General features: G+C 47.7%; 1 protein-coding gene across 1 annotated transcript in view; it reads left to right on the forward strand.

The window, feature by feature from the left end:
* Positions 1–13,823, forward strand: part of SYT3 (synaptotagmin 3) — a 58,714-nt gene that overhangs the window by 27,553 nt on the left and 17,338 nt on the right. Inside the window, exon 5 of the mRNA XM_053362764.1 lies at positions 3,583–4,135. Coding sequence (XP_053218739.1) covers positions 3,583–4,135 — 553 coding nt within the window. The remainder of the gene's footprint in view (positions 1–3,582; positions 4,136–13,823) is intronic.

Here is a 13,823-nt window from a genome sequence, read left to right on the forward strand (position 1 = left end):
GTCCTCTGGTTTGTGAGCAGAGACAGCCTTGTTTTAAGTCATAGCAAGCCGTTTGGGAAGGGACGCAGGTGGCACTGTGGGTTATACCACAGAGCCTAGGACTTGCCGATCAGAAGGTCGGCGGTTCGAATCCCCACGATGGGTTGAGCTCCCGTTGCTCCGTCCCTGCGCCTGCCAACCTAGCAGTTCGAAACCACGTCAAAGTGCAAGTAGATAAATAGGTACCGCTCCGGCGGGAAGGTAAACGGCGTTTCCGTGCACTGCTCTGGTTCGCCAGAAGTGGCTTAGTCATGCTGGCCACATGACCTGGAAGCTGTATGCTGGCTCCCTCGGCCAATAAAGTGAGATGAGCGCCGCAACCCCAGAGTCGGTCACGACTGGACCTAATGGTCAGGGGTCCCTTTACCTTTATCTTTTAAGCTGTTTGGGATGACTTTTCAGCCAGTTTGTAGCCGAAGAAATAAATGGTTCTCGTGTCATTGCAGGAGGTGGCTGTGGAGGAGAAATGGGCTGGGTGTGGCATGTCTGTGGAGAACATACACTGAATGATGAAGCAAGGGCAGCTCCAAGTTTGAGGGGTCCAATGAATTTCTCTTGTATGGGCTCCCTCCGGCGTTGGTTACTTGAGGATCAGGGACAGCACTCTGACTCTGGGAGCCGCCATTTTAATTCTCCGTAGTGCCTGAGAGCAGGAGCAGCCCTCCAGAAGCTGGATGCCAACTCCCATAAGACTCAGCAATATGGCCAACAGCTAGGGATGCTGGGAGTTGTAGGACGAAGGCATTCTCAGTGGTGGCCCCAAGCAAGATGTGGGGAAATGTATTTGAGGGGATGTGTGCCCCTCTGATCTGTTCGGCAGAGTTGGATACAAAATCTGGGAAAACCTCAGACTTTGGGGTTCCCTACCGTTTTAGATGCAGGTGGTGCTGTGGGTTAAACCACAGAGCCTAAGACTTGCCGATCAAAGGTCAGCAGTTTGAATCCCCGTGACGGGGTGAGCTCCCGTTGCTCGGTCCCTGCTCCTGCCAACCTAGCAGTTCGAAAGCACGTCAAAGCACAAGTAGATAATTAGGTACCACTCCGGCGGGAAGGTAAATGGCGTTTCCGTGTGCTACTCTGGTTCGCCAGAAGCAGCTTAGTCATGCTGGCCACATGACCCGGAAGCTCCTTCTGCCAATAAAGCGAGATGAGCGCCACAACCCCAGAATCGGCCACGACTGGACCTAATGGTCAGGGGTCCCTATACCTTTACCTTTTTAGATGGCACCAACTCTGCATATATTTGAAAGGCTTGCAAAGAAGGGGCACGTTTTTAACCTAAGCATTTGGGAATCTTTGTTCATCTTACTGATTTTCTTTTGTTTGTGCTGTTGTTTTTAGTTGGTTTGATTGTTTCCTGTACTGTGTTTCTTATTGTTTATTACTGTGTAACCTTCCCTGGGACCTTCTGGTCCAGGGTGGGTGATGTATGCATTGAAGACATGAACTTGGGAGGCCTGGTATGTTGAATTGTAACAGACCCCTTAACTAAGGCCCAGGCTCTTCCTTCCCTTGACCAGGAAAACACCCGAAGCAGTTGCATATTGAACAGCTATCTAAGAATACTGGGGGTTTTTTAAAGGGGAAAACCCACCTTAAATTGCCAACAGATTTGGGGCATAAATTCAACAGTCAAGGCTTAATGGGCAATGAATGGTGTGGCAAGTAGGATTCAAGTGTTGCCTCCGTTGTGAACTCTTTGGAAAAGTTGCCATGTGGCACAGAAACTGTGGAACTCACTGCCACAAGAGGCGGTGATGGCCGCCAACCCGGGTGGCTTTAAAAGAGGATTAGGCAGATTCCAGTTGTGAATTCCAGTTGCTGGAAATCACAAGAGGGGAGAGTGCTCTTGTGCTCAAGTTTCAGGCTTTGCTTTCGGGCTTCCCACAGGTATCTGGCTGGCTACTGTGTTGGACTACAATGGGCCTCTGGCTTGATTCAGCAGGTTCTTCTCATGCTCTTATTCCTTGGCGTTGCGCCTCAACCCTAAAATGAAAATTGTAGGGACAACCCACAAGGTTGTTATGAGGACAACAAAAATAAATAGTGTTTCCAGGTGTCTGGAATCTAGACCAGCTGCTTTTAAAATCTTTTTGGACTATCTGAGAAATTGTTAATGTCAAATGAAATCGCAGGCAGGTCCAGAAATATAAGCAAAGGAACAATAAAGGAATGCGGTGTAGGGTATATATTATAGAAATAAGTATTCTATTTAAGGCAGTGGATAAAAGGACTTGGAACAGAAACAGCATGGAAATAAGGATGGGGTGTCAAAATGATAAGGGAATACTGTATGAAACGCAATTAAATTTGTTAAATTGGGTGAAAATCATTAAAAAAAATTATGACCAAAACAAAAAAATCTCTAAAATGAGGAGTCACTCTATCTCTCTCCTCTGATGCTTTTCTTCCCTGGCCAAGGGCAGAATTCAACTTAGTGTTGAGGAGATTCCTCCATAAGCACAAGCATTTTAAATACTGTATTTTTCGCCCCATAGGGCGCACCGCCCCATAGGACGCACCTAGGTTTTTTTTTGGGGGGGGAATAAAGAAAAAAAATTATTTCCCCCCCAGGCACGGGGATGGCGCGGGGGAAGCCCGAGCTTCCCCCATTCCCAGCCCCGAGAACAGCCTGCTATCCGCAAGCCTAGGGAGGCCAGCGGTATGTCGCGCCGGTCTCCCCAGGCTTCGGAATGCAGGCAGCTCTGTGCAGCCATCGGGAGGCGGGCGCAACTTCGCGCCCTGCTCCGGATGGCTGCGCAGAGCTGCGCTCCCCCTGGGACTGCAGGCAGCTCTGCACAGCCATCAGGAGGCGGGCGTGAAGTGGCGCCGATCTCCCGAGGGTTGTGCAGAGCTTCCTGAAGCCTGGAGAGTGAGAGGGGTCGGTGCGCATTCGCCCCATAGGACGCACACACATTTCCCCTTCATTTTTGGAGGGGGGAAAGTGCGTCCTATAGGGCGAAAAATACGGTAATAATAATAATATTTATACCCTGTCCATCCACATGGGTTTCCCCAGCCACTCTGGGTGGCTCCCAGCAGAATATTAAAAACACGATAAAACATCAAACATTTAAAAACTTCCGTAAACAGGGCTGCCTTCAGATGTCTTCTAAAAGATAGTTGTTTATTTCCTTGACATCTGATGGGAGGGTGTTCCACAGGGTGGGCACCACCACTGAGAAGGCCCCACTTCTCGCAGTGAGGAAACTGCCAGAAGGCCCTCGGAGGTGGACCTCTGGGCTGAACGATGGGGGTGGAGACACTCCTTCAGGTATACTTGCTTGATGGAACAATGTCCCCTCTCCTCACGCCTGCCTGTCGGAATTTCTCTTGACCCTCGCAGAGGTGATTTGGAGGTGTGGGGGGAGGAGATGGGGGAGAAACCCTATTGCACTAGTGGGAATCTTTGCACTGGCTTCCATTTGCAGGACCCCTTAGTTGAATTTGGCCCAGGAGATTCTCCATTTGTCCAGTGAATCTGCCCATGGTGACTAATCTATACGGTCACGCTAGCCACTGTTCCCCCCCCTTTCTCCCCAGGTACAATACGCTGCCGCGCCCCGTGACACAGCAGTTGAGCAGCCCGGACACCGGGGTCCACATAGGGGAAGAGAAGGTGGAACAAGTGACTAGCATTGGGCAGATAAAGCCCGAGTTATACAAGCAGCGCTCGGGTGAGTCGGACTCCAAGAAAGGCGAGGCCGCCAGCTGCGGTCGGATCAGCTTTGCCCTGCGCTACGCCTACGGCACCGAGCAGCTGGTGGTGAGGATTCTGCGGGCCTTGGACCTGCCTGCCAAAGACGCCAACGGCTTCTCCGACCCCTACGTGAAAATGTACCTGCTCCCCGACCGCAAGAAGAAGTTCCAGACCAAGGTGCACCGCAAGACGCTGAACCCCATTTTCAACGAGACTTTTAACTTCAACGTCCCCTTTGCCGAACTGCCTTCGCGCAAGCTCCACTTCAGCATCTACGATTTCGACCGCTTCTCCCGCCACGACCTCATCGGCCAAGTGGTGCTCGACAACCTGCTGGAGATCGCAGAGAGGGACAACGACGCGCCCCTCTGGAGGGACATCATGGAGGGACATTCGGTGAGCGGGGTGATAAACCTTGGGGTGGGGATGTGGGGGGTGGGCACCTCCTCAAAACGACAGCACGTGCCCAAATCTAGCCCTCTTCAGGTACATGATTTAATACACAAGGGTTAAAATGAGGGGCAGGGGTGCACATGCAAGCCACGCCCTCTGTACCTCCCCATATTTCTGCTCCTTGGTGTAAGCTAGGGCTGGCACAGATATCGTCCAAAACTGGTTTGAAGTCCATATCGTGAGAGTGGTTTCCTAGTTTCTGACCTGGCAATATATCGTGGATCAGGATGTGTGTTAGGGCTGGGCAATATATCGTCCAAAACTGGTTTGAAGTCCATAATTTTTGACCTGGCAATATATTGCAAATCATGGTGTCTGTGTGTGTGTGTGTGTGTGTGTGTGTGTGCGCGCGCGCGCGCGCGCGCGCGTGCATTATGCAAAAAAATCACAATGCAGGAAAATCTGTGAAGCTAGCCAATGCCTCCACATAGTTCCATCCTTATTTCAGATATTGTGATACAGTACAGTGGTACCTCGGGTTACATACGCTTCAGGTTATAGACTCCGCTAACCCAGAAATATTACCTCGGGTTAAGAACATTGCTTCAGGATGAGAACAGAAATCGTGGACCAGTGGTGCAGCGGCAGCGGGAGGCCCCATTAGCTAAAGTGGTGCTTCAGGTTAAGAACTTGATTCATTCTGAAGGTCCGTTCTTAACCTGAAACTGTTCTTAACCTGGACACCACTTTAGCTAATGGGGCCTCCCGCCGCCGCTGCACGATTTCTGTTCTCATCCTAAAGCAAAGTTCTTAACCTGAGGTACTATTTCTGGGTTAGTGGAGTCTGTAACCTGAAGCATCTGTAACCCGAGGTACCACTGTATATCAGTATATTGTAATGTTTAGCTGGTGATACACCATTAAGTTGAAAACCAGATTATCACCCAACTCTAGTGGAAACGCACCAGGAGGCGCACCAGATTTGTTCCACTGGTGCATTTGCAGTGCGCCAATCTTCCTTCTGCCTCATCCTGCGTCTTGGTAAGCAACAGTGAACCCACCTGCTGGCAAATTGCTTCCGATTATCATTGGGGCAGCTGAGACTGGAATGCAGAGCCCAAGTCCAGGGTCTTACTTAGTAATCACCCAGAACATGGCAAAAGCTGTGGCTTGCAGCAAACAGGTCTGTGGCCAGCCCGCTGGGGCTGGTCGCTATTATAGCCTTCTTTCTCTCTTCCTTTTAATTTCATTAAATGTTTTATAGTTGGGGGACAGCCAGCTTGGCACATACACGATTACAGATGCTCAGTTTATTATTTTTACTTTCAAAACGTATTATCCTCTTTTCTTTTCTTTTTTTTCTGGCGCAAAATGTCCGTGCTTATACTCTAGTGAACACATCTAGCCTGTAGCAATAATGGTGCTGTGATTGAAAATGAGTTATAAAATGTGAAACTACACATGCCGAGGGTATTTTTTCCCTTCTTTAATCAGAGTTGGCAAGCTGGGTTCACTCTCTTACTGTTCCTTGGAGGCGGGGGAGAAAATAAATTTTAATTGTGTCCTTCCCAACTGAAGCGACAGAGATAATACATATGGCTCAACCCAATGCCCCTGTACCCTCCATGTACGTCCATTAGATTCAGGGTCCAAAATTACCAAGTTTCACCTCCAAATGTGATGTAGGAAGCATTGCCCTCAGTCTGATTTGGCTTTGCTTGACTGTCATGAGATTGACTGATTATTCATTTATTCATTCATTCATTCATTCATTCATTCAATTTACATAGACAAATCTGACTGGCTGCAGTACGTCATCACTCTTCCCGAGAAAGGTGAAGCTCCCTTCTCCTTATTAAGGGGAAACTGCCACCTTAAAAGAGTCTCTCCTCCTCTCTTGGCGAAGGGAGACCGGTTGATTTCATAGCAAGCAGCGAGCGTACACTGCTAGCCCCGAAATGCCACGTCTCTCAATGAAACACGAATCCTGCAAAATTTCAGCATAGCCCTAGTATGACTGGCAGGCACCAGTTCATAAGTGCAGTATTACCCGCTAATAGTATCATACATGGGGTCTACAAGAAAAGAGGCATCCCTAGTAAATTTGTGGCTGAGGCGAGTTTTTTTGCTGAGCGTTTTTGGCTCACAAGCCCTGCTCTTAGCCACTGTTCAAAGCCAGTACCCAGTTCACTCTTGAGTATGGAGGACTGACGAATAAACCCCATACTCCATAGGCTCCCCGCTTCTGAAAATGTGCCTAGTACAGCGCTGCGAACCCATCCTTGCAGCTCAGCTGTTGAAAAGGAGAAGGGGTTGTCAGCTGGTTATTTATTTATTTGGGTAAAGTTTTAAGTTTCATTTCATATGATAACGTATATAAAACAGAGAGAACAAACAAAAATTAGAAGATGAGAAACAATTTATAAAATAGGTACGTAGAATGAGTAGTTGCACATGAGTTAACAAAGTCCAAGTAGAGACTATTAACGTTATCAGATCATCAAGTCTAGCTCCAGGCTTGTGACGAGTATAATCAATTTTAATGCCAGCCATTCGACACAGTCAAAAGCCTTAAAAATATCCAATGCTACTATACCAGCTTTCAGTTTATTTCTTATTATATCTATTTTATTCAGCATTCTTCCTATTAATCTAGACACCTGTGTCTTCCTGCTACAAAGCCACATTGGTTTTTATTTATATATTTATACATAAAATTATTCATCCTTTTTGCCATTATTGTGGCCAATATTTTAGCATCTTGATTTATTAGGGAAATCGGCCTATATGATCCTGCGTCCTTCAAATCTTTTCCTGGTTTTGGAACTAAGATAATGGTTCCCACAATGGAGGGATCCTCTCACCCTCTATTACTGAATTATATAATGCTTTTAATTTAGGAACCAATATTTTAAAAAACACCTTCTAATATTCCGTTCCCAATTCATCTGCTCCTGGGGCTTCTCCCCCTTTTAGTTTCCCTATAGCTTCCTCGCTTTCTTTTCCTGAAATTGGCTGTTCCATAGCCTCTCTATCCCTGCTTTCTAGCTTTATCTTCCAGTGTGTCTCGATATATTCTTTCATCTTCCCCATAGAATATGTTACCTGCCGAATATAACTCTTGGTAAAACTCCTTAAATACTCTCAACTTATCTTTCATCAGATTGTGAATATTACCCGTTTTATCCTTTATTAGGCTAATTGAAATCTTTCCTTTTTTTGACAGTACAGCTCTCGCCAGCAATTTGGAATTTTTATTACCATCTTCAAAAAATTATCTTTTCAAGCATATCAAATCCCTCTGCACTTTTTCCATATCTTTATTTTCTAACTCCTTCCTTTCTGCCTGTAATTGTGCATAACATCTTTTATGCTTATCATGAATATATTGATTTTACAATGTCCTAATTTCTACCTCTAACTTTTTCATCTCTTTTTGTTCCCCCCACCCCACCCTTCAATTTACTGGATTCCCTAATGCCAATTCCCCTCATCACCGCTTTCATTGCATCCCATATTATTGCTTGAGTGCTTTGGCCCTTCTCATTAATCTCCCATATGTCTAATAAGTCTTTCCCTATCCTATTTACTCTTTGACTATCATTGAAGATCCTCGTATCTAACTGGGACTGGTGATTCAGATGCTTCATGCCATGTGAGTCAGGGGCAGGGGAGTCTCTGGGAAGCCCCCTTTTCTCCACCACGCAGCATGGAATTGGAGCATGTTTCCCTGGGAGAAAGAGCTCGTTCTGTTCCTCCACGAGCTGTTCTCAGGGTTCCTGTTCTGCATTTTGCGGAAGGGGAGCCCTAATTCATCCGGCTGCTGCACAGCAACCCATCAAACTGAGTGTGTGAGAGGCGTCTTTGCGTGTGAGTGTGCATGCATGTATGAGAGAACGATACATGTTCGCATACATGTGTGGCGTTCTCACATCCATGCCACACTCTTGTATCGCTTTAAGAGACACGATACCCCTCTTCAAAATGCCCAAAAGGCCTGTCACAGAGAAGAGGGGCAAAGACATGCTCTACTGCTGCTTCAAATGAAAGGACTAGAACAGCGGTTCTCAAGCTGTGGGTCCCCAGATATTGTTGGCCTACAACTCCCATCATCCCTGAGCTCTGGCCTTGCTAGCTAGGGGTGATGGGAGTTGTAGTCCAACAACATCTGGAGACCCACAGCTTGAGAAAGGCTGGACTAGATCTAACAGGCTTAAATGCCAGGAGGGTAGATTTCAGCTGAAGATTCAAGAGAGCTTCTTGACGGCAAGAACAGGTCAGTCACATCCACACCATGTGTTTAAAGCACTCTTATGCGACTCATGACAATCTCCCCCAAAGAATCATGGGACCTGTAGCTTTAAGGGTCTCCTTAACAACTCCAAAGGCTGTCAAATGGAAGATGGAGCAAGCTTGTTTTCTCCTGCTCTGGAGGGCAGGACTCGAACCCATGGCTTCAAGTCGCAAGGAAGGAGATTCCGACTCGACACCAGGGAAGAACTTTCTGGCAGTAAGAGCTGTTCCAACAGTGGAGGGAAGTTGGGGACTCTCCTTCCTTGGAGGTTTTTAAGCAGAGGTTGGGTGGCCATCTGTCACGGGTGCTTTATCTGAGCTTCCTGCATTGGTCCCAATGACCCTTGGGGTTGCTTCCAACTCTATGAACTCTATGATTCTATTAACTCCTCAGCTCCCAGTCAGACGGCTTTAAAGGAGGGTTAAGGGTGAAAGAGGAGAGCGCAAAATATGGTCTGAAGCTCAACATCAAAAAAACAAAGATCATGGCCACTGGGCCCATCACCTCCTGGCAAATAGAAGGGGAAGAAATGGAGGCAGTGAGAGATTTTACTTTCTTGGGCTCCATGATCACTGCAGATGGTGACAGCAGCCACGAAATTAAAAGACACCTGCTCCTTGGGAGAAAGGCGATGGCAAACCTAGACAGCATCTTAAAAAGCAGAGACATCACCTTGCCAACAAAGGTCCGTATAGTTAAAGCCATGGTTTTCCCAGTAGTGATGTATGGAAGTGAGAGCTGGACCATAAACAAGGCTGATTGCTGAACAATTGATGCTTTTGAATTATGGTGCTGGAGGAGACTCTTGAGAGTCCCATGGGCTGCAAGAAGATCAAACCTCTCCATTCTGAAGGAAATCAGCCCCGAGTGCTCACTGGAAGGACAGATCGTGAAGCTGAGGCTCCAATACTTTGGCTGCCTCATGAGAAGAGAAGACTCCCTGGAAAAGTCCCTGGTGTTGGGAAAGATGGAGGGCACAAGGAGAAGGGGACGACAGAGGACGAGATGGTTGGGCAGTGTTCTCAAAGCTACAAACATGAGTCTGACCAAACTGCGGGAGGCAGTGGAAGACAGAAGTGCCTGGCGTGCTCTGGTCCATGGGGTCACGAAGAGTCGGACACGACTAAACGACTAAACAACAACAACAAGAAAAATAAATAAATCCACAGAGAATAAGTCCACCAGTGGCTGGTACCCCTGATGGATGGATATGTTCCACTGTCGGAGAGGGGGCCAGTTTTGGGGAGACGCAAGTGGGGAGGGTGTTGCTGCCCTCAGGTGCTATTCGCGTGCTTCCTTTAGGGATCTGGTCGGCCACTGGGAGAACAGGATGCTGATCTAAACAGGCTTTCAGCCTGATCCATGTCGGCTTCTCCCTCCTTGCCACCCTTTCCCTTGGTGTCAGCACAAAGCAGGTTTGCTTCCCCCAACTCCCTAGTGCATATTTTTAGCTGGATTTGTTATTCAGGAAGCCGGTGGCTAATTAGGGCAGTCAGGTGTGAGGCAGACAGTCCCCTCTCCCGCCTCCTTCCCTGTGCCATCCCGATGCCCCTTCATCTCAGTCTCCCTGGTTATGACAGGTGCTTTGATTTACCAACCCTCCCCCCCCCCCGCCCACAGTCCAGACCTGCAGCCACCTTCTTTTTCACCCCCTCACCTTCAGAGCCCTAAATGTCCTCCCGGTTGAATGCAATTGTCATTGATTGCAATCTTGTTCCTGAGCTCCGGGAAATCAGCTGATGTCGGTAGCGGGCAGGGCAGGGAGGGGGGAGAACCGAGGAGAGAGACGGGCGGCGCTGTGTGGATGTCTCCACTTTGGGGGGGGGGTAGAGAAGGGAGAGGCTTACCCACAAGCCAAAGGAACTGGAGTGCTAAAGACAGTTCAGGCCTGTGAATCGTGGAAATAATTCCGGCCTAACAGAAATTGGCGGTGCCACTATTTCGACAGAGTGAAGCAGAAACACGCCCCCCACCCCGCTGCCCGGTTTCCCAGTTGCCTTCCTTCCCAATGTGGTAGCCAGCGCCCTCGCTCCAAACTGGCTATGCCTGTCCTCGGTGCCAAATCTGATAGGACTGTTGGGCATGAGGGATGTCATCACATCCCTAAGTCGCTCTCTCATTGGCTGGGGTCACATTTTTAGGAAGAAGCAGCTATGTGGAAGGTTAAAAAAAAAAAAGCACAACCAGCTGCCCAGAAATGCAATAAATACTACTACATACACAAAAACACATACCCACACAGATTTTGAAACACTTTTGAAGAACATTTCCCCTTCCTTTTTTCCATGCAATATCTCTATCTCTACCGCTATCGCTATCACTATCATCTCTATCCAGTCTTGTTGTTTTTCTGGAAAAAAGGTTGGAGAACTCACCATGAAATTTGTTTGTTGCGGACCCAGTCACAGTGCCAACCCCCCACCCCCACCCCTGGGCAATGGCTAAATGTAAGATGTGATTGATAAACTCAAGCAGACAATAATCTGGATTAGAAATGGCCACAGCTTTATTGATTACAGATAAAGGTGGATTTTTTTGACTCAGGCATTGGGGGTGTATCCGTTCCAGCCCTCCTCCCCCACCCCAACAAAAACAATAATTATTTAATTTTTAAAAAGTAAGGGAATTCAGTCCCCCTGAGTTCCTTCTCAAAAAAACCCCTATCTATATCTGTATCTATGTTGTTGTTTAGTCGTTTAGTCGTGTCCGACTCTTCGTGGCCCCATGGACCAGAGCACACCAGACACTCCTGTCTTCCACTGCCTCCCGCAGTTTGGTCAGACTCATGTTTGTAGCTTCGAGAACACTGTCCAACCACCTCGTCCTCTGTCGTCCCCTTCTCCTTGTGCCCTCCATCTTTCCCAACATCAGGGTCTTTTCCAGGGAGTCTTCTCTTCTCATGAGGCGGCCAAAGTATTGGAGCCTCAGCTTCACAATCTGTCCTTCCAGTGAGCACTCAGGGCTGATTTCCTTAAGAACGGAGAGGTTTGCTCTTCTTGCAGTCCATGGGACTCTCAAGAGTCTCCTCCAACACCAGAATTCAAAAGCATCAATTCTTCGGCGATCAGCCTTGTTTATGGTCCAGTTCTCACTTCCACACATCACTAATCTGTATCTATAGCTATAGCTATTCACTGATGAATGTTTGATACAGCCCTAGTTGTTAACTCAGGATTTGCCTTAGGCTTATAAACAGTCATTCACTTTGTTGCCAATGACAAGAATAGTCTCCAAGTGACCCGTCAAGGAATCATTTCCAAACAAGGAAAGGATGACTAACATACCACCTGTTCTGGAGCTGTTTTTGTGGGGAGAATAATATGCGGGTCCCACGATTCATGCCTGGCATCTCCAGGTAGGACGCAGAAATACTCAATGGTCTGACTCTGTATCAGGCAGCATCCAGTGCTCCTTCTCAAAGTGCATTTCCGTGTGCAAGAGTGATCAAGCTTCTGCTTGAAGATCCCCAGTGAGTGGACGCCCCTCACACCTCTGGTACTAGGTCTCATTGTTGACATGTGTCAAATCCACTCTTCAAAGAACCCTGGGGATTGTAGTTTATTAAGGGTGCTGAGAGCTGCTAGGAGGACCCCCGCCCTCACAGGGCTACAGTTCCCAGCACCCTACAGTTCCCATGATTCTTTGGGGGAAGCCATGACGCTTCAAGTGTCACAAGAGTGCTCCAAACACATGGTGTGGATATGACTGATCTGCTCTTGCCATCAAAAAGCTCTCCTTAATCTTCAGCTGAAATCGACCCTACTGGCATTTAAGCCTGTTAGATCTAGTCCTTTCCTTTGAAGCAGTAGAGAGCAAGTCTTTGCCTCTCTTCTCTGTGACAGGCCTTTGGGGCATTTTGAAGAGTGATATCATGTGATATCAGTCTTCTCCTTCATCGTGTTGAATTTAAAGGAGGCGACATGAGAAATGACTGTTAGCTATTTAGGACTATGTTCAGTGCTGATCTTTCTCAGGGTAGACCCATTGAAACTAAGGAACATGAACTAGCAGGGCACATATTCTACAAGTACCTGTTGAGAAACTGTTTTCCAGCCTTGCTTGAGTAGTTTTTTAGGGGCGATACAAGCTCCTCTTTGGGTCTGCTCCATGTTTTTGTTGCACCATTCCACCCTTCGTCCAAGGAGCTTAGCACAACATATGTGTGTGTGTGTGTGTGTGTATTATTTATCAAATTTACACACACACACCTTTTCTCCTAGGATCTCAAGGTTCTCCCCCTCCCCATTTCATCCTCGCAACAAACCTGTGAGGTAGGTAGCTTAGACTGGGAGACAGTGACTGGCCCATTGAGTTTGCTGGCTGAGTGGAGATTTGATCCTTTATATCCCAGGTCCTCCCAGTCCAACAATCTAGACCAGGGTTCCCCAAACTTGGGTTTCCAGCTGGGTTTGGACTACAACTCCCATAATCCTTAGCTAGCAGGACCAGTGGTCAGGGATGATGGGAATTGTAGTCCCAAAACAGCTGCCGACCCAAGTTTGGGAAACTTGGCTCTTAACACTACACCACACTTCCTCCCCACCTCACGATGGACCTCTGAAGGAGATTAGGCAGGGAGGGGGCAACTGGCACAGGTCACCTAGCGGGCCTTGTGAGAGGGCGAGTTTCAAACCTCTGTCTCCCTGGCTCTAACCACTGTACCAGGGACACAGAACCTTTTCGGCCCAAGGGCCGGATTCCTTCTACACAGCCTTTCGGGGGCCAGAAGCGAAAACAGGCATAGCAACAATTTACCCCCACACCACTCCCTCTTCACCATCCATGCAAACATTATCAGAGTTCAAGGATGGGCAAAACATTCAAGGTTGGGAGGCGTGTGGTCTACAGAAAAGGGGTATGTCAGGAGGAGGAGTGTGTCCTGCTTGGGGAAGAGGGAGCAGGCTTCTTTTCTCCTGCTCTCAAAGGTAGGACTCGAACCAACAGCTTCAAGAAAGGAGATTCCTACTAAACATCAGGAAAAACATCAGAGGAAGCTGACAGCAAGGGACATCCCTCTAGACTGGCATGTGGCAAACTAAGTACTTCAACAAATAATACACAGGGTGGTGATATAATAGCAAACATTTTGTGTGACTTTTGTTAAATACAGTGGTACCTCGGGTTACAGACGCTTCAGGTTACAGATGCTTCAGGTTACAGACTCCACTAATCCAGAAATAGTACCTCGGGTTAAGAACTTTGCTTCAGGATGAGAATAGAAATCACGCGGCGGCAGCGGGAGGCCCCATTAGCTAAAGTGGTACCTCAGGTTAAGAACAGTCTCAGGTTAAGAATGAACAAAAAAATTAAGTTAGTTCTTGGTATGAGCTTTCGTGTGCATGCACACTTCACGAAAGCTCATACCAAGAACTAACTTAGTTGGTCTTTAAGGTGCTA

Source organism: Podarcis raffonei, chromosome 13 (assembly GCF_027172205.1).
Source record: "Podarcis raffonei isolate rPodRaf1 chromosome 13, rPodRaf1.pri, whole genome shotgun sequence".
Taxonomy (NCBI): domain Eukaryota; kingdom Metazoa; phylum Chordata; class Lepidosauria; order Squamata; family Lacertidae; genus Podarcis; species Podarcis raffonei.